This window comes from Vanellus vanellus (assembly GCF_965231255.1).
Source record: "Vanellus vanellus genome assembly, chromosome: 3".
Lineage (NCBI taxonomy): Eukaryota > Metazoa > Chordata > Aves > Charadriiformes > Charadriidae > Vanellus > Vanellus vanellus.
In genome coordinates, this window is record NC_138907.1 from 2,285,436 (window position 1) to 2,309,989 (window position 24,554).

Genomic DNA, 24,554 nt, shown 5'->3' on the forward strand with positions numbered 1-24,554 from the left:
TCCCCATGGGTGTAGCCAGCTGCTTCAGGGAAAGCGGGAGCACCCGGCGGCCGTGGGAAATGCTCTCAGCGGGGCGTGATGGGGCCGTATAAACCCACCAGCGCATCCCGGGGTGGGAGCTGCGGCCGGGAGAAGCCAGGTAGGAGGTTGGATGGATTTGTCTACGGTCCGAGAGGCGCGGGGGATCCGTGCGCGCGGCTTTGCCTGTTGGCATCCGAAACTGCTGCGCGTGGGGTTTGCTGCGTGCGGGAGGATACACCCGCGCCTGGGAAGCGGGTGGGCGGCGAGGGGGGGGGGGGGGGGGAGGTGGGGGGGGGTTCTGCACCGAGAGGGGATGCGGGTACCCCAGCCAGCAGGGTAAAGGGGACACTCTGCGCTTGACGAGCTACAATTTGCCCCGGCTGATGGGTTGTTTACCCGCCCTGAGGACGCGCACTCTATGGACCGCTCTCGCAGCCCAGGGAAGGATGCTAAAGCCCGGCTTTCCTCGGTTTCCCCGGCATCCCCCTCGTTATTTCCATTAATGCTTAATATTTAAGTATTAATGCCATTCAAGCAGAAGCTGTGCAGGTCTGGGGCTGCGGGCTTTCCCCGGGGAAGCTGTTATTAAACCTTTGCCCGTAAAAGGGGAAGCGCGGGAAGCGCAGGGATGAATCCCTGGGGCAAAGCCCCTTTGGCTGAGCATCCTGCCCCGGGCGCACGCCGCCGGCATCCAAGCCGGCACCAAGCCCCAGCCGATTTCCACCCGGCGGCACAAAACCACGCCGGTGGCAACCTGGAGGCAACGGGGCGAAACGTCACCGTGCGGGGTCCTGCTCCGGTCCTGCGTCCGGCATTCCCACTGCCACTAACGAAGGTCTCGTTCCTCCGCAGGTGATTCCCTGGCCCTTCGCTGAAACGCAAGAAGCAGAAGAGGTTTTTCAAGTAGCATAAATGAAAAGAAAAAAAGAAAAAAAAGCCTATTTTTCCGCAGGGCAGAGGTCCCTGCCGGGCTGGCCAGTGGCACCGGAGGAGGCAGCAGCGGGTAAGTCGGCAGAAGCACACTGTCCCGCCGGGAGAAGGGACCAAGGGAGGGGTTGGGTTCTTTTTCCCCTCCTAATTATTTTGGCCATTGCTTAGTGGTGGGAAATAAGTGACATTTGTGCCCGTGCAGCCAGTGTTTTTGTTGTTTCGTTGTTTTTTTCTTTAACCCATCCCCATAAAACCCTACCTAGGTCTGATGTTCTCTCTCCTCATTGCAGAAGCCGGCTCCGCGGGATGCAGGGAAGCAGCCGTGGTTCGGGTGAGTGTCTCCATGGCAGGGGCAGCAAAGCTTTGGGATGGGTGGTTTGGGGGCGGCCGGCACACCCCACACGGCACCGAAGCTGGGGAGGACCACCCGGACAGGGGAAGCACCCGCGCAGGAGCTCCTTACCTCCGAAGCCCGGGGTGCCTGGGGGGGCCCTCTGAGAGCATCAGCGGCGCGGCGCGGCTGCTGGAAACTTGTGTGTTTTTTCGGGGCTGTGCAGTTCCAGTAAATGAAAGCGGGGCTGCTTTATCGCAGCCACGTGACGAGAGTTTTTTGGTAACTTGGCGCCTGTTTGACAAAGAAGAAGAAAGGAAAAACCCCACGGAGCGGCGGGAGGTGCTGCGACTCGCGTGGGCTCGCCGGCCAAAAATGAGTCAGCAGCAAGCGCGGCTTGCTGCAGGAGAGGAGGGAGCGGCGCCCTGGGATGCTCTTCCCCTTCTGCTGCCATCCCTCCTCCTGCTGCTGGTGCTGCTGGTGCTGCTGCTGTTGGTACTGGTGGTGCTGCTGGTGCTGCTGCTGGTGCTGCCGGTGATGCTGGTGCTGCTGCTGGTGGTGCTGCTGATGGTGGTGGTGGTGATGCTGGTGGTGGTGGTGATGCTGGTGGTGGTGGTGGTGATGCTGGTGGTGATGATGCTGGTGGTGATGCTAGTGTTGGTGGTACTGGTGCTGGTGCTGCTGGTGCTGATGGTGGTTCTGGTGCTGCTGGTGCTGCGCAGGGCCATGCAGGGATGGAGCGTCTCACCCGGCATTAACCGTTGGCTCTGCCCGGCTCTCCTCATCCTCCTGCGGAGGAGCAGCCCAGGGCTGAAGGCACCTGTGTGGATGCAAGTGGTGGTGCTCATCCCCGTGGCCTTTGGGTAGCCAGAGCTTTCCCTCGCCGGGAAGCGCCCACGTGTCCCCGTGCCTGCGTGGCAGAGGAAGAAAGATGATTTTTCAACCCAGGCGGGGGTTAATCACAGCATCCTTAAACCAACCACAAAACCCACTTTGAAGCCTGAGCGCGCGGTTGCGTTGTGCTGACAAAAGGGGTTAATGGTGTCTGCAGGACTCGAGGAACGTGTCCGGCTTTCGCGGGTGGCAGTGGGGGTACGGTTCCGGCGGGGTCTCCATCGCCCGAGTCACGCCACAGCCCCGGGGCTGGGTGGGTCGGCCACGCCAGGTTTCCAAACCAAACGTTTCCTGGGAATTTCAGCTCTCGGAGAATTAAAAAAAAAAAAAAAAAAAATATTGGAATTGGAGCAAAGCGGAGTATTCTTTAAATCCCCGGGTTTCCCGTGGGGCTGTAGCGGAGGCTCCTGGGGGAGCTGTGGGACCAGGGCTGGGACCGGGACCGGGCAGAAAAAAGCGTGGTCATGGCCGAGGGGAGGAAACAGGAACTGTTCCTTCGTGAGAACTTACAGGGAAACGGGTTTGAAGGACTGAGGCGAGCCGAAGCGCCAGACCCAGGCAGGGCATCGAGTCTTGAGAGCAAGACCTGGGCAGCCCCGGCCGTGGCCGCCCCCCTGCCCGCTGCAGGCAGAGCTGAGGGGGGGCTCAGCGCCGTATCCAGCCCCGGCTTGGACTCCTCCAGGGATGCCAAGTCCCTATTTCGTGTGGCCGGGTTTATATATTGCCATTCCCGGCTCCGGCTCGCCCTGCTCCCCTCTGGCCCGCGGTTGTCGCCCGCGGGTGAAGGCACCAGCATCGCTTTGGCTCGCCGTGCCCGGGAGCGCTGCCGGGAGCCCTGCGGGGATGCAGGGAGATGATTCCGGCTGGAAACCTCCCTCCTGCACCGTCGTGCATCCCGGGAGGGGGGGGAGGTGTGCCAACCATCCGTTCCCACCACGTGCCGCCGCCTGTTCCCGCCACGTCCCACCGCGCGTCCCCCTCCCCTGCAGCCCCACGGGGCGCTGCCGCCCTTTGTCGTGCCTTGAAACCGAAACCGATGCTCTCCGTCGTCGTCGTCGTAGGTGGGGATTTCTCTCCGAGCGTCAAAGCCCCGCTCCAGCCTGGCCCCCGCCAACGCGCTGCCTGCGCCCCTGCCCGCAAGGCAGCCGGCAGGCAGGATGCGGCCGGCCGGGAGGGAGGGTGCCCGCGGCCCCCCACCGCCCACCCAGCCGCTCTCCCCCTCGCCGGGATGGGTTTTCGGGGGGGGGGGGGGGGGGCCTCCGGCCGGGAAGGAAAACGGTGTGCGGCTTTCCAGAAGTCTGGGGCCTGGTGTGTTTTAAAAAAAAAAAAAAAAAAAGAAATATTTGCCGTTTGGGACAAAAATCCCAGCGGGAAGGCGCGCCCCTGCCTGGACCCGCTGCGCTCCTCAGCTGCGCCCGCCGCATTCAAATAAGCCACGTCTTTTCCCCGACCTGCTTTGAGCAGTCCCTAAGCATATTTTTTTCTGCCCAGGTAGAAGATTTTCCGTGTTTTCATAATACGATTTTATGCCATATTTTCAAAAAAATTAAAAAAAAAAAATAAATCACATTTATCAACCACGTATGTGACGGATTTGATGGTCTGCCGTCCAGGGACACCCGTAATTTCTATTCCTACTCAGAGTTCTCCTTTTCGGATGTAATAACATTCGCCTTCGTAGGAGTGACAGTCACTGCGGCCGGTGGTGCGCAGCTGGCCTCCCCCCTCGTCTGCACCAGGAATTTGGTGGGTTGGCAGAAAAATCGGGCCATCCACGTCGCACCGCCTTGGGTGAAAACCGCGGGTCCCAGCAAAACCAAACTACTTAAACGCACTTCGTCTTCTGCGAGGGGAGAAATTGCTGTTGGCGAGCAGGGCTGAAGGGTTTGCAGAGATTCCCAGTAAAGCAAAGCACAAAATACACCCGTTTTGGGTTGGTTTGGTTTGGTTTGGTTGTTTTTTTTTTTTTGCGCCGGGTGCTGCTGGCAAGTTTTGGGCAGGGGGGAGAAGCGCACTTTCCCACGCCGCGGCGCTCCCTCCCCCCCCCCACCGCGTGGAAAGGAATTCCCAAAGCATCGCAGCAAGTCTTTCCCAGGGCAGGTCGGTGGCAGAGCTTTGCAAAACCCCCAAAGCACTTTTCTTACTTTCGTTATCGCTCATCGACTAAAATAAAGGCACACGATGCACATGATTCAGCAAAGCCCGTCCAGCTCCGGCTGCTCGTCCTCCCGCCAGCCAGGGATGGGTCCTGCGCCCTCTGCGCCTGATAATCCCCAAATGGGGAAAGACAGAGGGACTCAGAGCATCAAATCTGTTTTGTTTGGGTTTTTTTTTGTTTTTTTGTTTTTTTTTTCCCTGCGGGAGATTTATTGCACTTTTACGAGTTTACACAGGCTGTGAAACCTGTTTGAAACGGTGCACTCTACTGGGTTATTCCCGTCATTTTCTGAGAGAAAGATGTATCTTCTGATAGAAATATTTCCTAAGACGCATGTTTTCTGATATATACATTTTTAAATCATATGGGCACGCAGGGGATCTTCTTCGGATGCGTTTTCCTGGATCACCGCACTTGTAGCAGACTGTCAGATTTTAATCCCCCCTCCCCCCCCCATCATTTTGGATTACACACAGCTACTCTAATGAATTTTCTCCTGATGAAAGTCTTGAAATTTGGGCAGCGTGTCGGTGGGCTTGGAAAAAAAAGTGTGCAGACGCGAGAAAGTTTCGGTTATTCCTCTTTAAAGTTGTGCTTCGTCAGTCCTGGCTTGTGTAGCAACCTCTCTTTCACATACCGTCATTAATTAAAACAATTAGGCGTTTTTCATGTGCAAAGATAGCATGTGTCCTTATAAATGGATGTATACATTAAAATTAATTTTAATTAAAATTAATTTTTAATTAGAATTCATTTTAAATTAAAACCCCAACCGGCAGTTGGGGTTTTAATTTAATTTAATAAAATAAAATTTAAAAAAGGATTATTTTGACAACGGGAAAAAAAAAAAAAAGGCGGGGAGGGGGGGGAAAGTCGCTTTGGGGTTATTTGGTGGGGTTTGGGGGTCTGGTTTTTTTGGTTTCTGGGTTTTTTTTAGGTTTGGTTTGTTTTTTTTTTTTTTGAAAACCTCCGTTTTCCAGCACTTTCTGCGCGGGGCAGTTCCCGCCGAGGGCTGCAGGGGGGGTTGGTTAGAAGGAAATGTCCCGGACCGCGGAGCAGCGCTGCGACGGGGACGTCCTCCGCGTTACTCCGCGCCGCTCCGCGCTGCGCCGCTCCGGGAGCGCGGGGGAAACCCCCCGACCCCCCCGACCCCCCCCTCCTGGCCCAGCAGCTCACCAGCGTCTCCTCCAGGCTGCCCCCTCCCCAAATCTTCAATAACCTCAGTGTTTTCACCGTTCTCACCACTTTCATCGTTTAAATTTATTTTTTTTTTTTTTTTTAATGGTTTCAATGTTCCCAACTTTTTAAATATTTTTAAACAGTCCCAACACTTTAAATATTTTTTAATAGTTCCAACATTTTCAAAATATCTTTAAATGTCTGTCTCCAGCGTTCTAAAGCATTTTAAAACATTTTCAACATTTCCGTCATTTTCATCATTTAAAATCTCTTTAATATTTTCAACATATCTTTAATAATGCCGGTATTTTCAATATTTTCCGCTCTTTTTTTTTTTTTTTTCATATTTTCCCACTGCTCCCGCCGGGCTGGGTTGACCCTCAGCTCCGCCGTTGCGGCTGTGAAAATAGGAGTCAAATTGGGTGACGGGAGCGCCAGCCGTGCCCGGCTGAGCCGCCGGCCGCCCTGCGAGGGAGAGGGAGGGGGACGGGGGTGTCACCACCTCGCTCGGCGCCTTGCTGAGATAAAGTAGGATGCTTTCCAGGTAGCTGCCATCCATCCTCCTTCCTACGCGTCAATATTTTCTATGATGTGCGAGCTTTTTTATCAGCACAGTCGAGCTGATGGCTCAGGGCTCTTCAGGTCCAAATTCCCGGCTGGTATCCCCAAATATTTACCCTTCTCTTGCCGCTACATCCTTCTGGGGCTGCCTGGGAGGTTGGCGCCCTGAATAAAAGCCCTTTATTAAGTGTGGGTGCCCGAGGGCTCACCAGCACTGCTGGCTTTTGCCGGGATGGGAGCTCTGGAAACGGAAACGCGGGCTGTTCGCTGGACCGCCGTTACCCGCCGAAGCGATGCTCCACTGGGAAAGGTGGCAGCAGCCCGGCTTTGGGAGCGGAACCGGGAGGCTGAGGGCTCGGCGCCCGCCCGAGGCGGAGGGTTTGGGTGGCTTGCTGCTGGCAAGGGTGTTATCCGGCGATAATTAATAAATCCGTGTGGAAAGAGGCCAGAGAGCCCTGTTCCCCAGCTGACAGACATGATTTGTAGCTTCCAGCAGCTAAGCCGGTGCGGCAGAAGCGCTGAGCGAGCGCTTTTTCACGGGAGCTGAAGCAAGGGAGGGCTCCAGCCCAGCGCTGGCACTGGGGGCTTTGGGGAGGGACACCTTTCCGGACTCCCACCCCCGCCGCCGGCTCTCCCCCGGGGCAAAAAGCAGCCCCTGCGCTGGGGATCACCCCCCCCCCCCCCCTTGGGCTGCGAGATGGGGAAGGTGCCGGGGTTTGGGAAGCCGGGCCCAGGGCGGCCATGCTCTATAACGGGCTGTGGTTTGACCCCAGGTGGGAGGGTTTTGCCTGATATACCGTTTATTTGCATAGCCGTGTCTGAAATGAGTGTTTTGGGGCCAGTTTCCCCCGGGCTCGGCATCCCAAACGCCCACCAGCGCCGAGTCACCGCCGGGCGTTGCAGACAGCGGAGGTTGCAGAAGACACCGCGGCAGAGGTCTCGGCGGGGCCGGCAGCACCGGCGTCCCCCGCTCCCTGCCCCAAAGTGCCTCTGAAAGGCCTGGTCCCGGCGGCTCCTGGCAGCGGCGTCTCCCTCTGCCCGAAAGCTCCCGCCGGCGCAGGCTGAGAGCCCTCTGGGATGGGGAGCACATCCCAGTGCTGGGACGGGGTGCGGGAGGGATGCCGAGGATGCGGGAGGGATAGCGGGAGCGCAGGAGGGATGCTAAGGATGCAGGAGGGATGCTGAGGATGCGGGAGGGATAACGGGAGTGCAGGAGGGATGCCGAGGATGCGGGAGGGATGCCGAGGATGCGGGAGGGATGCTGGGGGTGCGAGAGGGATGCTGAGGATACAGGAGGGATGCCGGGGGTGCAGGACGGATGCCAAGGATGCAGGAGGGATGCCGAGGATGCGGGAGGGATGCCAAGGATGCGGGAGGGATGCTGGGGGTGCAGGAGGGATGCCAAGGATGCGGGAGGGATGCCGAGGATGCGGGAGGGATAGCGGGAGTGCAGGACGGATGCCAAGGATGCGGGAGGGATGCCGAGGATGCGGGAGGGATGCTGGGGGTGCAGGACGGATGCCAAGGATGCGGGAGGGATGCCGGGGATGCAGGAGGGATACCAGGGGTGCAGGAGGGATGCCGAGGATGCAGGAGGGATGCTGGGGATGCGAGAGGGATGCTGAGGATACGGGAGGGATACCGGGAGTGCAGGAGGGATGCTGGGGGTGCAGGAGGGATGCTGAGGATGCGTGAGGGATGCTGAGGATGCAGGAGGAATACCAGGAGTCCAGGAAGGATGCTGGGGGTGCGGGAGGGATGCTGATGGTGCAGGAGGGATGCCGGGGTTGCAGGAGGGATGCCGGGGGTGTGGGAGGGATGCTGGGGGTGTGGGATGCCACTAAGCACAAAGCCGTGGCTGCACACCTCAGGGGTTCTGGCACTTGAGGCCCTCGGAGGTGCTGCTCGACGGGAGGGTTTTCAAATCCGATTTTGTATTTCCTACCGCGCGGTGCTGTTGGTGAGGGCTCACCGGTGCTGCAGCCATACGGCAGGCATTTGCCGGAGCACGGGGAGCCCCGAGCGCCTGCTTGGCGGGGAACCCCTTTGCCGGCAAGACGGCAAGGCGCACCCGGCACGTGCCGCTGCGCGGACCGACTCTGCCAAATTGTGCTCTAAAAGCGTATCTTGGCTGCCTGCGTGCTCGAGGCGTCGAGCGATCTCAGAATGACTCAGAAAAGAGGGAATAGACTTGCTGAGAGAAACCACCGGGCGGTACGGCCAGGGCAGGGTGCTCGCCGGCGGCTCCTTGTGGGTCCCCCGTGGCCAGCCGGCAGCAGGCAGTGGCCAGCGGGTCCCTCCGGTTGTTGCCTTGCCGGAAACGGGCAACACCTTCTCACCCTCTTTTTTTTTTTTCTTTTTTTTTTTTTTTTCTTCTTTTTTTTTTTTCTTCTTTTTTTTTTTTCTTCTTTTTTTTTTTTCTTCTTTTTTTTTCGGAAAGCAAAGAATTCGGCGCTTGCAAGCAAATAACATGCATTGCGAGCAAAGATGAACTTTGCAAAGGTTGCAAAGAAAGAGAAGCATCGCAAATAATCACAAGTATTACAAATAAACACAAGCGTTGCGAACAAACGCGATATTGCAAATAAATACGTTTGTATTTGACGTGTACCGTCGCGGTGCTGAGCAAATGGGGAAAGCACCGTGGCTGGCGGCAGGGAGGCTGCCAAAAACGCGGCTTTGCCTTTTGTATTTTTTTGGGAGGGTGGGTGGGTGGTTTTTTCATCAGCCGTGCCTGGCTTTTTGGGGCTGGAATGTAAGGAAATGGATGCAGCTCCCTTATCTCATGCACGCCCGGGAGTTGATTCCTCGCTCCTCCTGATGGCCCCTATTTGTCCCGTCTGGCGAGGGACGAGGGATGCGATGGGGATGAGGCAGATAATAAAAAAGCCTTTCTAAATTTAAGCCGGGCCTGAGGAGGAGCTTTGGCGGCGGCTCCCATGTGGGGCTCGGCGTGGGTAACACGTGAGGCCGCCACGCTCGGCGAGCCTCGCTTAAATGTCAGGGACCTCACAAACACCGCGAGCGCCTTCTCTCACCGTCCCCAAAGGTTTGGTTTTGGTTTTTTTTGGTTTTTTTTGTTTTTTTTTTTTAAATATATATTTTTATGTAAATACATTCTTGTCAAACCACAAGCTGTTTCTCAGTTTTGTTTTCAGCGAGCTTTGATGAAAAGATTGGCATCGCCCGGCTCAGGTGGCGGCGAGAGGCTGAGCCGGGCGATGTGCCGGGGATGCCGGGAGCGCCCCGGCGGAATGCAGCCCAAAAGGCAGTCAGCGCTCCCTCCCAGTCATCCTGCCAGAGCAGGGACGGGATTTCCCTCGGGAGCCCTCCTTGCTGGGGGCCAGGGCACAGAAAACTTCTATTTTCTGCTCTCCAGGCTTCGTTTTCACCCAGCACGTCGCAGCCACCAACCCCCCCCCCCCCCCCAAAAAAAAATTCCTCCTGAGGCTCGTTTATTAATATTTTTATTTATTTATTTATTTTTCAGAGTAATCCTCAGAGAGGCAAATTGCCAAACCCACCTGAAAGTATGATTTTTCCAGGTGGGTTTCATTTTCGAGCTGGCTGTTACCGTTTTAGCAGCTTCGGGTAAAATCCATCTCTCGCCGAGGCGGGAGGCGATATCCCCCGAAGAGACCGAGCCTCGTTTGAAAAATTACGATGGAGCAAAATCAGCAAAACCACAAATTCATTTTCCCTCCTCCTCTCCCCCCCCCCGTCTTCTTTCGTCTGGCTCCCGAAGGATGCTCAAATGGCAGCAAAACCCTGTGCGTTTGCAGAGGGGGAGCCTAGAAATGCTGTTTAATTAGTGGCTGAAATTGTCAAATATTCTGGTTTCTTCCCGTGTGGTAAACGGTGTAGTAAAAGCCCAATTTCAGGGCACTCTCTGTGTTTCACTCTTTCCACATGAGTCAAACTAAAATGATTTCTTTTTTTTTTTTTTCTTTTTTTTTTTCCCCTCAATCTCACCAGTGGGGTTACTGCTCCCCATCGCCGAGCGGCAAATATTACTGCGACCGACGGGGTGTTTAATCGCGCCGTAGAGAAATGGATGAGTCAAAATATGAATTTATCGAACCCTACCTATTTTAGCTGCTTTTTTGACTCCGGTTTTAAAATGATGACGTGGGAGAGGGGGAGCGTTTGACTTGAATAGCAGCGGGACGAAAATAGCGAAGTGGAAATTCGCCTTCAGCTTGAGATCCAGCCCTCCGCGGGCGAGATTTTCAATTAAATATCTTGAGAAGTGATTCTTTGCCGGGCTGATGCTATTTCAGCTCGGGGCACCCGGAGCCATCCTCTGCCTGGGGGGGCGCAGGCGTGGGAAAGGTGCAGCGGCCGCCCAAGGATGACTGGGGTGCAGGGTGGGTTTTTTTTGGGGGGTGGCTTTTGGTCATTATTTCTCGGCGCTGAATAGAGGAAGAATAAGTTTCAAACGAAGCGTGTTTTGTTTTGTCACAGGAAGTGGAGAGAGCATTGGGAGAGCCCTGAAAGATTGACTTTAAAATATATATATATATATATATATTCTGGCCAGGAAAAAAAAAAAAGATGTATTTGTGTCCGGCATAAATAGGGGGTAAAGGTGGATAGAGGGGGGGGAGTGGGGTAATGGGACCCCCCCCTCCCCAAACATCCCGGGGGGCAGAGGCTCGGGGCTGCGGTGGTCCGGCGGAGGAAGGCAGCCCTTCCCGGGGGGGCAGCCGGCAACTGTGCCCCGTGCCGGAGAGGCCGAAATTGTGGCCAGCTGGCGGCGAGGGGCGAGCTCCCCTTCAGCGCCTCCGCTTTGGGAAACCGTTTGAGCTTTTTTTTCGGGCAGGGCTCGGGCTCCGGGTGCTGACGGCAGCGGCAGCCTCAGGAAAAGGAGCTGGGTTTCACAATGTCTCATTCCTCCCCCAGTCGGGCTGCCCCGCCGGGCCTGCTAATTCTTTGAAAAACCCCAAAATTGGTTATTTCAAAGCCGGGGGTTCGCCGGGGATGCAGCGCATCACTTCCCTCTCCGGGCTGCCGGGAGAGCATCGCGCTGCTCCGGCCATAAACCCTGCTGAACCCGGCGGGGGTGTGTGTGTGTGTGTGTGTGCGCGCGTGTGTGTGTGTGAACGGCTGCGAGCCTTTCCTTTCAGTTTAAAAATGCCCAAAAAATGCCCAATTTAAGCCCCCCCCTGCTCCCTGCCGGCTGGCAGCGGCCAAAATCGGCTCCCGCGCTCCGGCTTTGCTCTCTGAGCGCGTCGGGCGCTTGGACGACTTTCATTTTATTTTTTTAAAATGCCTTCATCCTGCGGTATTAATTTGCTTTTTTGGTTTCGCTATTAATATCAAATAGGTGCTAGATTGGTGGCGTTCGTTTTCGGTGGTAAATAGCGGCTCAACTGATTTAATCCGCGCCGTGCTTAGTAAAGGAGGGCTTGGCCGGGATGGCTGGCGTGGCTTCACGCCGGGGGCTGGGAAAATACAGCGGAAAACGCTGTTCGGGATGGGGAAAAATCCCACGGGTTACATAGGGATGGGTTTGGCTTCTCCTGGGACGGGGAAATGCAAATAATTCAAGTTAAAGCGAGGATGCTCGGGCAGGGCAGAGGGGTGGGCTCAGCGCTGCCCGTCGGTGCCCCGGGGTTCGTCCCTGCCTTTGGAAGAAAAATACGGCCAAACGATCATTTTGGGGTTAAATCTGCCCTTTTTCTCGTTGCGCTGTGGCTTTTCTCTGCCTGTATTCGAGGCTGTACCGGCGCTGAAAGGTTGCAAACAGTTTTGGGAACAAGATGTCTGCCTAAAGCCTGACAGAATTGGCCACAAATTGCAGATGAGACTGATAACAAAAGCCAACAACATAAAATATGTAGAAAAACAACACGTTAAAGGCTACAAGACCACTGAAGGGCTTTTTTGTGTGTTTTTTAACCAGTTCTCTCGCGATGGAAGCGAAAACACATGAAAAGAGAAATGCCTTTTTTCTTTTTCTTTTTTTTTTTTTTTTCTTTTTTTTTTTCTTTATTTTCCCCTCTCTTAAATCAGGTGCTCCCTCCCCAAACCGTGGCTGAAGCCGGTGGCCGGGCTGCTGCCCCGGAGGGCTCCGCTCTCCTGCGTGTCGTGTCCCCTTTCCCCCCCCCCCCCAAACCCGGTGACTTTTAAATCTTTTCTGTTTTGCAGCCGACGAGGGTAGTTGAATGGTTTGCCTTTTTAATTTTTTTTTTTTTTTTAAATCTTAAATATATTTCAGATGCGGCACGCCGGTAACTCAGGTTTGTTGGTTTTTTGGTTTGTTTTATTTTTGTTTTTTTTTTTTTTTTTTCTCAAAGCAAAGGGGAAAGCAGCCTGCAGCTACCTGCCTGGGGAGAGGGGGGGAGAAATTCTTTGTTTGAATAAATCAGGCTTAGCTCAGAAATTAGGATGAGGTTTTTGTTTTTGTTCTACTTATTTAATCTTTGTTTTTATAAATAAATACAAATAACTCAAACTGAAACTCGATGGCTTTGGTGATAATAAAAGAGCAGCCCTGGGGAAATTTTCTTCATTAACATGTTCTTTCACAGCCCACACTCGGGGTTTCGGTAGGAAAACTGCTTAACCTTTTCAGCAGCAGAAGCAAACGCTTTTTGAAGTCCAGGCACGCTAAAAGCCGGGGTTCACGTCGCGAAGCGGGTTGCGCGTCGCCGGGCTTTGCCTTTCATTTAGGGACGGGGAGCAGAGCAGCAATGATCTCATCCCCCGGCAGCGCGGCGTCCCCCTGCCCTTCCTCCTCTCAGTTCTCCCCTCTTCCCCGTGCCAGGAGGGAAAACATGAAAAAACCCCATGAAACTATTAAAAAAAAAAAAACAACAACAAAAAACCCTGACTGCTGCTTTTTTTGTTGTTGTTTTTTTGGTTTTGCGGGGCAGCTCGGTGTTCTACCAGCTCTCTTACAACATACTAGTTTTTAGTATTTGCAGCTCACTTCCTGTATGAGGTTAGTTTGTTTATCATAAAAACCCTATTTTTAAACCCATTTCTGCCAATAAGTAATTTGAATGTTAATGTCAGGCGCTCGTGGCTGTCCCCCCCCCCCTCCCCAGCGGACGGGAGGGCTCTGCCGCCGCTGCCGGCCCCGGGAAGGATGGGCGCTGGGATGCTGTGCCACCACCGCACGCTGAGGTCTGGGGGCCACAGCTCCTCTGATGCTCAGAGGGTTTATTTGTGTGTTTCGGGGCGGAAAAATAAAATAAAATAAAGAAAAGAAAATAAAAAAAAATCAGAAAATCTGGGGACTTGCTGGGAGGCGGTGAGGCAGAGCCGCGGCTCTCGTTGCCTTTTCCCTTCGCGCTTGCTCCTATGCTCTTCGCATCCTTCCCTGCATGACACCCTCCAGCCTGCGCCGTTACAGAGACGCCAATTAGGGCCAATTAGCACCGGAGCTGTGGGCAGCAGAGGGGATGCTCAGGGAAGCCGCGGTTTGCTGCTGTGCGCATTGTCCCCCTTAGGGAATGGCTATCGCGCCATCTTCTGACTTTATTTCCCCTAATTAATATCCAAGGTAGTTATGTCTTTGTCAACATTTTTTTCGCTCGTCGCACGATGTCCATAATCGCGTTGAGATGAGGCATGTTTTAATTAGCAGCAGCCCACCAAGCTGGGAAGCGGAGGGTCCCTGCATGCCCTTCCGGGAAAATTAACGTACGAGCCTGTCAAACGGCCGGCAAGGAGAAATTCATCAAATCGGGAAGAAAAGGCCCTGTATCCCCACGAGGGTCCCTGCCCTTACCCAGCCCCGGCCCCAACGAGCCACACAGTGCCGAGCAAGCCATTGCTGCAACATCTGAGCCCTTCTTGGCTCCGTAGGACCAGCCTTTGTAGGTACAGTGGTGTCCTCAGCAGGAAGAACCCATGAGTCTTGCTTTTATAGGGCAGCGTAAGCATTGTAGGTCTTAATTTTAAAAGTCCCCAGAGAAGACCCAGAATAGGTTTGGGATGCTGGGGAAGGGCAGCGGAGGGTGGGTAGTGGCTTGCAGGCACCTCGCAGAGGCCGTACGGGTGGGCAGTGAGAAGGTACCCTTGGTCCTACCATCCTTGGGCCTGTCGTACACCATACAAATATATGCCCAGCCCCGTTATAGCATCTATGATGCCCCCTTATTGCTTCTAGGGACCTCCCTGGCCGTGCACCGGGGCAGACTGCGCAACCCTGCCTGCAACCAGCTGTCTCCCATCCCCATCTACGCTGGGTTTGGCCAGAGGAGAGGTCGACCGACCATCCTAGAACCTGCCAGAAACACGAGAAAACCCGCTGGAAACAGTGAGCTTTGTTGCAATATGAAAATCAAATGCAAAGCTCGGTGGGTATTTTTAGCTGTTTAAGGCTGAACAGGTGTTTGAAAGGTCACATGCGAGTCATTGGAAAAAAAATAATATATATACATATATATATAGAAAGAGCGAGCCTGGCAGCATGGCGTTGTCGCTCCCTTGGCACTGGATGGCTGCGGCGTGGCAGCCGTTGGCTGTTCGGCTCTGCCAAACCCGCGATGTTCAGCCCATGTCTGATGGGTGCTTGGGCTTGTGTGCACCCCAACACCCCCGCCCCACCCCACCCCACCCCAGCGAGCGCAACATGCAATGTTAGCGCCCAACTGGGGGGTCTCACCGTTGGCTTTGGTTGCTCGTCGTTCCCGAGGCAGGCCAGGGGTTAAGGGATGTGGGAACATCCCGGCTTGGTTTGGAGCTGGTCTGGCCAGGCTGAGGTCTTGGGTGTCCTCACCAGTGGGTGCACAAGGTAGTCATGAGTGTTTGGGGAGGGGGTGAGTGTAGCAAGACTTCCAGTGGACACGGGGCTCTGGGTCGGTGAGGCTTTTGGGTGGCTTTTTCCATGAGCAAATGTGTTGGGTTTTTTGTTTTGTTTTTTTTTTCTTTTTCAAGAAATAAAGAAAGTTTGTCATCCTTAAAACGAAGTTATGTGGTTTTAATTAGTTACTAAAGTGAAAATTTAAAACCACAGAAAGAAAGGGCCTAGCTCTTGGGGAGGACCCAAATTATGTGTCTTTGGTAGATGCGGGCCGTGACTGCCTTGGACTTGGCCGTGGCCAACCTGGACAATGGCCAACCTGGACCTCGCCATGACCAACCTGGGCCGTGACCGCCTTCGCTCTTGACCATGGCTGCCAACTTGGGCCACGACCACCTGTGATCTTGGCCACAGCCAACCTGGGCCATGACCAACTTTTACTTGCCCACGTCCAACCTAGACCTGGAGATGGCCAAGCGCATGCCCAGAGGCAAGATCCCGCCAGCGCTCTGCACCACTGCATGTTGCCAGCAGGGCAGTGTTTCTCTTCCCTGTTGCCTTGCCAAGGTCACCGGGTTCAGGCAGATAATGAGCTCCTTCCAATGAGTCACAGCAAAGATAAATGGAGAGCATGAGGTATGACAACTTGCCTGCACGGGCCAGCGGGCTCCCAAATGCCAACAGGACCAAAATGCCACGGGCAGAGCAGGGCCGGCAGATGCCAGAGCTTCGGCTGGGCAATAAAGCCTTTTTTTTTGAGTCAAAGACGACCCCAAAATAGCACCTGAAACCAATAAACTTCCCTTTCAGGAACTTCTGTAATTTGAAACACACACAAGAACAAAAAACAACAAAAAAAAAATCCAGAATTTCTTTTTAAGTTGTTTGTCAAGTAGGACTTCTGGGTTTGTTTTGAAATACGTTTCAGTTGGTGGGTGCTGGGGTGCAGGAGCGATCGCCACAGGGCCACCCAGCGTGGGCTGTGGCTTCCTGGGGACTTCTCAATCTGCTTTTCTCCCAATTTCTTCCTGCCTTTCAGCCTTTCCAGCTGACGCACGGTCCCACTGTGTTGCGTCACGCAACCCAAACCCCAGCCGCCCAGCTGATATTTCGGAAGAAAGAGGCTAAAAATATCTCCCCCCACCCCCCGCCTCGTGCCTGGTGCAGAGGATGGGTCAGCAGCTCCTCGCCTTTGAGCAAAAGAAAAAAATAAATCAAACACAACCCACAAACACGCTTAACAGCTTGGTTTGTGCCTGCGGCATCACTGCAGACCTTCGACATGGGAATTAAATGGGAAGCCAGGCAAGAACGGGGAAAAGCAGCATCAGCGCAGGGATGTGGGCGCTCAAGTGTGACCGTCTCATATAACACTGGATGTCTCTGCAGGTACCACCTTCCCCCTGCCGCCCCGTTTTTGGCATGCAATGCTCTCCCTCCCTCCACGACAACCATATCGATCCTCTTATTTTACTTATAAGCCTTCAAAACAATTTATTGGGGTCTTTCAAAAGCACCCTGGTCCAAGGAGAGCAACCCAAGCCATCCCCACGTGCCTCAGCTGGCCCGGCCCCATCCCACGCTCATTCCTGCCAACCCCCCAATTAATTTAGGGACCTCTCCCATCACCTCTTATCTGCTCCTTTTATGCCAAAAGCTGTATCGGAGCCATCTCACCAGAATACTGTTCCAAATCACAGCTGATGCTACCGGTTTTCGGCTGTCTATTACCTGCAAGTGAAATAAAAGCAAGAGGACTAAGCGGAGGGGTAGGCAGGGCGGGAAGCGTCCCCTTTCCTTCTCCCCAGGACACCTGCTCACCAAAGCGGGGGCAGAAATGGGATGGAGGGCTGGGGCAGAAGGAAGGCGGGATGGTAATTTTTCCGAGCAGATTTTGGTCCAACGTCAAAATAATAAAATATAAAACAATAAAGTAAAAAAAAAAAAGTACACAAATAATAAAACAAACCCCCGTGTTTCTCCAAACTTCCTTCAACGGACTGGGGAGAGGGAGGGCCCTGGGGGCGCAGGAAGGCGCCCAGCAGTTGGGTTTGAGCCCCCTGATGCAGCTCACGGCAGCAGAGCTCCGCAAGCCTGGGGAAAAGGAAAAAAACCCCAACCAAAACCCGCAACACTCCCAGCTCGGGGGGCAAAGGCACTGCTTTTGGGTTTGGAAACACTCAAGGCAACACTTTACAAACCGGCTTCATTGAACAGATGCATTTTAGTGTCCCAGGAACTTCAGAGCACAGGGAAAGGCCAAGTATGCACCCACGTCCTGGGTCTGGGGGAGAATGGGTGATAAATGAAGAGAACTGGTGATAAAGCAGAAAATCCCCTCCCCAGCCCTTCCTCGGGTGATACTCGAGCCCCCAAAGAAAACAGCACTCGTGACAAATAATTGAAAGTCTTTATTCATATAAAACTCATGTTAAGAACATAAAAGATTGCATCTTAAAAAAAAAAAAAAAAAAAGATCTGCAATTATTTACAGCAGTATTGCACAAGTAAAGTGGCAATTACCCTGTCCAAAATTCATCAGTGCAAAACACAAGTAAGCCAGGGAAATTGCAGTAAAAATGCTACATACGCTGGGTCCTGTGAAACGAGTTAGTGATTCATCAGCACATCCCTGTGCGCTGGGGCGGTACCTGATGTTAAAGCTGGTCCAGGGAAAGTGGCTGAGATGGAGCAAAACGTGGCTTTAAAAGGGAGGGCGACAAAAATCACGGGGATGTAGAAGCCAAATTCCCACTGAATTTCACTAATGCTAAAGTCTTTGATGTGCCTAAATCACTACTGGGAAGTGGGACTTAGGCACTTTGAGGAAAAATAATAATAAATCTCATTATCCAAACCATGTTGGCTGCACTGCCAGGAGAAGACAGCGCTTTGGAAGGTGATCCATCACTTATTCCAGGGGCAGGGAAGAGAGAAAGGGGAAAACAAAATCTTTACAGGAACTTAAATAAGCAGAAAATAAATATACAACATTTCTACAAGTTACAGCATTATGGAACAGTAGAGTGCATTAATTACACAGGGACAGAAAAAGAATCTACAATATTTACCAAGTTCATCTCTAAAAAAGTTTAGAAAAAAAACAGGTTGTTTCTTTTTTTTTTTTTTTTACTTATTTATAAGCTGTACAAAACTTACATAAGAGAAAGGAAAGGAAATACATTGCACACAGATATTTGGCTCAGATGATGAAAATAATATGGTGCCCTACTCTAATAAATATTCAGGTATTTACAGTTACAGAAAAGAGGAGAAGCATTAACACATTGTGGGAGATCGCTCGGGAATAAATCTGGTTTCCCCACAACCAAGGAAAACTCTTCATGACATTCTTTTGGTAGAACAGAGACCACAGGTTACACTTAAAATGACCCAGAGCAGTCAGCCAACATGGCTAAAATGAGCATAATCCTTATTTAAAAACATCATTTTTCTGTTTAGAGGCTTTTTGGTTGGTTTGTTTTGTTTTTTTCCCCCCTAAACCTCACAACTCTACAGGGGCAAAACCTGTTTTTTGAGGGCTAATTTTCCTATGTCCATCTACCTTTTGGCCGGGAACACCTCCTGTGGAGAAGTCCCAGACAGACGGTGCCAATACCTTGATTTTTTTTTTTTCCCCCCATTAAAATTAATATAATTTTTGTCTCCGTTGTTGGCTGGGGCGGCCCGGTGCGGAGGATGGGGTAAAGTGCTTGGCTTTTCTTTGGTGTACTCCAAGGGACACATTCTGGGTGGCGCAGTGCCGGGATGCTGTAAGGCAGCGAGACCCGAAAGCACCATTTCATCCACCAACGACAGATGAAACTCAACTGGGAATAAAAGCTCATTTGGTTTCCCCCTCTGTTGCCAAATATTGTTTTTTTAAAATCAACATCCATGCAATTCCACATAGGTTCCCACGGTAAACCCGCAGCAGCAGCCACTCTGCTGGGGTTTTGTATATAAACCCTACAGAAAAAAAGCGATGGCTCGAGCACGGCTGGGGCAGCGCAGCTACGGTGAGCCAAAACCAAGGGGATGAGGAGCAGGAACCTGATATTTTAACCAGATATTTTAACCGCTCACTCTCCACCCAGTGCAAAGGTTCCCGCAGCCCCATCTCCAACATACCCTTTCCAAAACATTCCCTGCTCCTGCAGCTGAGGCCAACTCCTGCAACCGACGCTCATCTTGCAGGTCCAAAAAAAAAAAAAAAAAAGAGAATAAAAAATTTAAAATAGAAATTAAAAATTGCTCCGTAATCCTCCAGAGGAGTGCAATGGGAGGCACGCAGCCCCGCACCGACACTGTGGCTCTTCGCCGACCCGACAGGCACAGGCAGCCAGTGCATAGAGGTCAGATTGTACAGTTTGTCCATCATTAAAAACACTAATAATCATACATGGCACTCAACAGCTTCTCCCTGCACGCGTATTGCAGGAAAAACCGCTATCACGGGCTTGCGTTTGTTTTTTCTTTTTTTTTTTTTTTTCCCCTATGGCGCTGGTGAAACCAGAAATAAAACCGCAGCGTTTGGAAGTGGGTTTGAGGACCACCTGCACCAGCCACAGGAAAGGGGCAGCTCCGGAGGCAGAGAAGGGTACACTTGTGCATAGATACAGGGGTGGCTGGAGCAGCCACCCCCCCAAAAGTGCCCGCCATGCAGCAGCCACCCACCCGTGAGATGAACTGGAGACAACGGGGGGCCCTGAGGAGACAGACCTGCTTCTTCCGACAAGCCCTTGGGGCTCCTCCAGCAAGGCTGCGGGGTCTCCAGGTGGAAGGGGAGATGCCCTGGGACAGCATCGAGCACCCGGTCAGATCTTCCCAGGGGAACGGGGGCAGTTTGGTAGTAGACGTGGCAGTCGGTGGGGAGCGGACCCCACGCAGCAAATCCCCAGGTGGATCCATACCAGGCTGGCATCCTTTGGCACCTCTTCCAGCTGCATCCCTGTGTGCCAGCATCCAGGGTCTTCACGCCACCAGTCCTGTCCCGCTCACCCCCCTGCTCCAGGCTGTCCTGTCCAAACACAGAGAGGATCCCAGGCAAAAAAACATCCAGCGCCTTAAAACCTCTCAACAGCAAGGTACAAGCCACGACTTAAAACAGTTCCTGAAGTTACGCAGCAGGAGCTGTTGTCTCCGGGTGCAAAGCTGCAGTGTGCTGGGAACTGTTTCTACCTGCCTCCGAGAACATTTTATTGCTGAATTACTCAGTCACCAACATTATATATTATATATAATATTATACAATACGTAAGCATTTTCACATGTTTTATAGAAAGAATTTCTAAAAAAAGGCAACCTGGTGGATGGGTTTTTTGTTTGGTTGGTTGTGATATTTTGGACCCTGGGAATCTGACAGCTAAGTCTTGAAATTCAGAGTGTAGAGAAAAAAAAAAAACAAAAACATAAAAAAAATAAATCAGTCAGCAGGAAATAGGCTATTTGCATGATGCAAATGAAGGCGGATTTGGGGTAGCATTAGGTATTTACAGGTAAGAAGTGCTGATTTAAATCCCTCTGCCATTCTTCCATCATCACCATCCTTTTTCATGGGCAAATGCCCAGGAGGCAAAGGGAGAGGGGAGGTCTCCACGAGTCTCTGCAGTAAGGTCTGCAAGGCAAACTAAGGTGGCTTTGCCCATCAGCTGGCTCAGGTTTTCCTTTTCCCCGCTGCAGGGTCTATCCCAGATGAGCCAACAGGTTTCCAGAAATGATGACAAAAAAAAAAAATTATTCCGTTGCCGTTGAATATTTTCTCTGTGACTCTTTTGGAAAAATAAACAAATAATAAAAGAGTTGAGAGAAACGCAGTAAACACCACTCTCGGACAAAATCCTGCATCGGAGAGTCCCAGCAGGTCGGCGTGGGATGTCCACCCTCATCTAAGGGCCCCTGCTGCACGTCCTGCAGGAGAGGCAGGGTGGGAGCTAGTCAGCGCAGGGAGCCCCGCATCTGTCCATCCTCCCCGGGATTTCCCAATGAGTAAACAAGTCCCGGCACATCGGGATGCACCCGCCACTCACTGCATCCTCCAGATGAGGCGGATGATGTAACGCAGGAGGCGCAAAATGACGATCTGGGGATTTCCCGCCTGGTTATCCAAGAAACCCTAAAATGAAAGGTGAGAAAAAAGAAAAAAAGAAAAACAAACAAGACTGACTTTAATTTCCAGTGTGAAGCCACACAGGTATTTCAGAGGCGCGAAATCAAGCATTTTACAAAGAATGTAAGTAAACCCCGCGACTTTGCATGTCTTCCTTCAAGGAAAAGCTTTACAATACTCAGAGGGTTGAAGCTGCCCGCTCCCAGCCATGTTTGCCTTAAAGGCGGCTGCCACAGCGCCGCTCAACAGGGATGTCATGTGCAAGTCCCCGCGCGCGGGCACAGGAGGCACGTGATGCTGCCGGGGGGTTTGAAACTTTGTAAAGGAGCAGTAAGCCCTGCTAGCACAGTCAGGGGGGTTTAAAAACCCACAGGGTGGGAAGGCTGAGAGGAAAAAAAAAAAATATAAAAATAAATTAAAATTAAATAAAAAATTAAAAATATCCCTCAGCAGGGAGAGCAGCATTGGTCTCAGCACAGACAGGTCTCTGCCTGTGGTGACAATACACAGATTTTAATTCAGACCACTCCAAGTGTAACCACCACCTCATTCACAAAATACAGCAAGCCGGACACGGCAGCAAAACACTCCTTCTGGGACCGAGGGAATCACAACAGCATACAACAAAAAGAAAAATGCTCGTTTGACGATTGCTCCTTTATTTTTACACCTTTTTCTTTTTTTTGGAGGGGGGGGGGGGGGGGGAACAAAAGAACAGCCCAAACATCCCCTCTCTCCCTCTCTATACCATCCCAAAGCAATCCGATTCGGGCTATATTTAGTGCTGTAAAATCATGTCTGTGCATGCCCCGGAGAGAGAGAGAAGTTACACTGTTTACACCAATATGCAAACTGCGCTCCCCGCTACAGGGGTGTAACGCAGTCGGTCCTGCAGCAGGATGCTGTTGCCATGGAGAGATGATGCTCCAGCATCCCCCGGCACGAGTGGGATTTACCCGGCCAGGAGCTGCCCCCCACCAGCACAACACTAAGTCCACCACACTGCCTGATCGCCAACATGGCAAAAAGCAAGGAAAAAAAAACACAAACAAAATAACCCCAACAGGCTTAGAGAAAGATGCAAGAGAAATGCCAAAGTTAGGTTTTCTTTAACAAAGAGGTAAAAAAAAAAAAAAAAAACCAACACAAACAAAAACATTAGTGAGTTTAAACAAGCAGGCAGCTCAGGTGCAGGCAGCAAAGCTCGGAGCACGCAACATTGGTCAACTGATGCACCCTCTGCCGGCAAAAGCCTTGGAGTGGAGCTGGTCTCCATGGCTGGAGGGTCCCACGGCTACCTCCGCTCGCAGGACCCACGAGTTTTGTTGGGGCAAAAAGAGGCTGGATGGCAAGTTGTCCGATTCCCAGTTGTCTTGCCCAAGAGACGGTCCCCAGGGGGTGATGCGCAGGGCGCACTGATGGGGAACGTGATGGGGAACACGCAGCTCCGACCCGTCCGACAGCTCCGACCTGCCCGGCAAGTGCCGTTTTGGCAGGGCTCTCAGTTCCCCATTTCTAACCTCGCTCTTAAAGGGCAAACCCCAGTGAGCGGCAGCGCCAGGCATGCCCGTAAGGCGTCCTACCTACCCCTCCTGCCGAAGGGCTCCAGCTCTGCAGAGACCACCTTTTCCTCGCAGCAGCCGGACCGCTTGCAGAAGGAAAAGACACCTTTCCACAAAGCAGCACAGCAGAGACAATAATTCTACAGCCACTGCTTAAATGCTCTGAAATCTCCTTGTTCCTGGGTGCAACAAGCGAGAATTTGTCAGATGCTAATTAAACCAGGTACAAAGTGTTTTTAGGGTCATGCATGACAGCCTCTGCTCATGTCACCTACCAAGCAGGACGTGGTCCTCTGCGTTTCAGTTCTCTCCCTGGGGCAGAAAGTTGGAAGCTTGACCACGGCACCGGGAAACACCTTGTGCAAACCTGCCTGATGCTCTGCGACCGGGCACCTGCGCCCCATCCTGCCACCGGCTTCACACCCACCCTCTCAGACTCATGGGGAAAATCCTTTCCCACCTCTCCTCAGCCCCCCATTAAATTCATGCCCTCTTACGCTGCCCACCAGGCAGCACGCATCACGGTTTTGTTCAGGGCGGCATGATGTGCCTGGCACAGATTTTCAGCCTGCAAGGTCCCACGTGGGGCAGCACCGAGGGAGCCGGTCCCCAGTCATGCAGGGAGGACATTCCTGCTCTTTGCAAACCTCTTCCCAGAAGGCGCTCAAAGGACTTGCCTGCACTCCGAATTTAAGGCACCGCTCCAAGAGCCAGCAACAAGAACAGACAGCACGGCACCCTGTGCTTCTGCCAGCCCTTCTGGATCAGCCCACCACTACCAGGCACCTTCAGCTTTCTGAACGCTGGTAAGATTGTCTCAGTCCCTACCTTTCATTGAAAAGGTGTCCTTTAAACAAACAAAAAAAAGCACGTATTTCACATCACGAGGGATCAGCCTGAATGGGGGAGGTTGGAAGATGCATGTTCCGGATTCAGGATAAAACGCAGCTTATCTCCAGTTTGTTGCGAGTCAGGAAAGCCAGAGCATTTGAAAAGAAAATGGAGCCGATGGAGAAATCTCCAGGAAGGCAACGCAGAGAGGCTGTGCGGAAGGAGCCAGATCACGGCAGCCTGGCACCCGTTTCGGCACAGAGCCCCTGCCTACACGCATCCGCCAAACAGACCCTGGGAGTGGCGAGGAAACACACTGCAGGAGTGACTCACGAGCCGGGGAGGATGGATAAAGATCCGGACAGTCAGCATTTCATCACCAACACTGCGACCTAACGTGCTTCTGACTCCTCTTCCCACAGACAAGCACAAGGGTGATCTGATGGATCAGAAGCCGCATGCACAGACATGCGGCCGTCAAGAACATTCGGCAGGCAAGGTACTGGCTAACGACGCTCTTCTGAAAACTACTGTTACTTCATCTCTCTGGGCTGGTTTGTTTTGGGGTTGGTGGTTGTTTTTTTTTTTTTTTTTTTTTGTCATTAGTACCACCTATTTTTATTGCAACACTCAAAGGTGAGAGGGTTTACAGCCTTATAAAATACATGCGTTTCCAAACAGCTCTGGCAGATTCTTTATAAGAAAAATAAGTTATGGGACCAAATCTATCCCTGCTTTGCATTTGCAACTACAGTTCCATGCATGTGATCCTCAGCAGCAGAATTTGGGAGCCAAGCACAGTAACCTGCTACATTCGCTCCCTACCCATTTTTCTGAAAATGCCCTAAGTGGGCACCTGACCGCTCCCCAGCTCCTAGCCAGGCACCGCTTCCAGAGGGGCTCTTCCCAACGCCACCCCAAAAGTACCCCAACACACCCAAACTTTCTCTGCCTCTTAATTTTTAGAAGTTTCTTCCTCATTATTGTCGGGTCCAGTCCCCAATCCAGCAACGTGCTTTACGGGCCCTGGGCGCTACGAAAGATACTGTGAACTTCGTACCTAAAAACCTCAAGTCGCAGTTGAAAGGTTATTTTTAATTGATTTAATGACGCTGCAGCAGCAGACGCGTCACCGGCGCAGGCAGCACACCCCTGCGTCCAGGCAAAGACAACCACCCGCGCATCCTTTTCTGCATTTGAGTGAACGAAACATTCACCGCAGA

At 52.5% G+C, this 24,554-nt stretch overlaps 1 protein-coding gene and 2 long non-coding RNA genes across 3 annotated transcripts in view; 1 reads left to right on the forward strand and 2 right to left on the reverse strand.

Annotated features, from left to right (window-relative positions):
• LOC309669504 overlaps positions 1-24,554 on the forward strand; it is a 26,177-nt gene continuing 1,623 nt past the window's right edge. Inside the window, exons 1-3 of the long non-coding RNA XR_014268917.1 lie at positions 1-139; positions 874-1,024; positions 1,242-1,282. This is a non-coding gene — a long non-coding RNA (uncharacterized lncRNA). The remainder of the gene's footprint in view (positions 140-873; positions 1,025-1,241; positions 1,283-24,554) is intronic.
• On the reverse strand, positions 16,039-19,564 carry LOC309669505. The gene is made up of 3 exons (XR_014268918.1): positions 19,552-19,564; positions 18,961-19,019; positions 16,039-17,113 (listed from the first exon to the last, which is right to left on the reverse strand). It is a non-coding gene; the product is annotated as an uncharacterized lncRNA (long non-coding RNA).
• BCL2L11 (BCL2 like 11) overlaps positions 20,766-24,554 on the reverse strand; it is a gene marked incomplete at its 5' end in the record, with an annotated part of 9,324 nt that continues 5,535 nt past the window's right edge. The window contains one exon of the mRNA XM_082480207.1: positions 20,766-20,944. Coding sequence (XP_082336333.1) covers positions 20,855-20,944 — 90 coding nt within the window. The 3' untranslated portion in view covers positions 20,766-20,854. The remainder of the gene's footprint in view (positions 20,945-24,554) is intronic.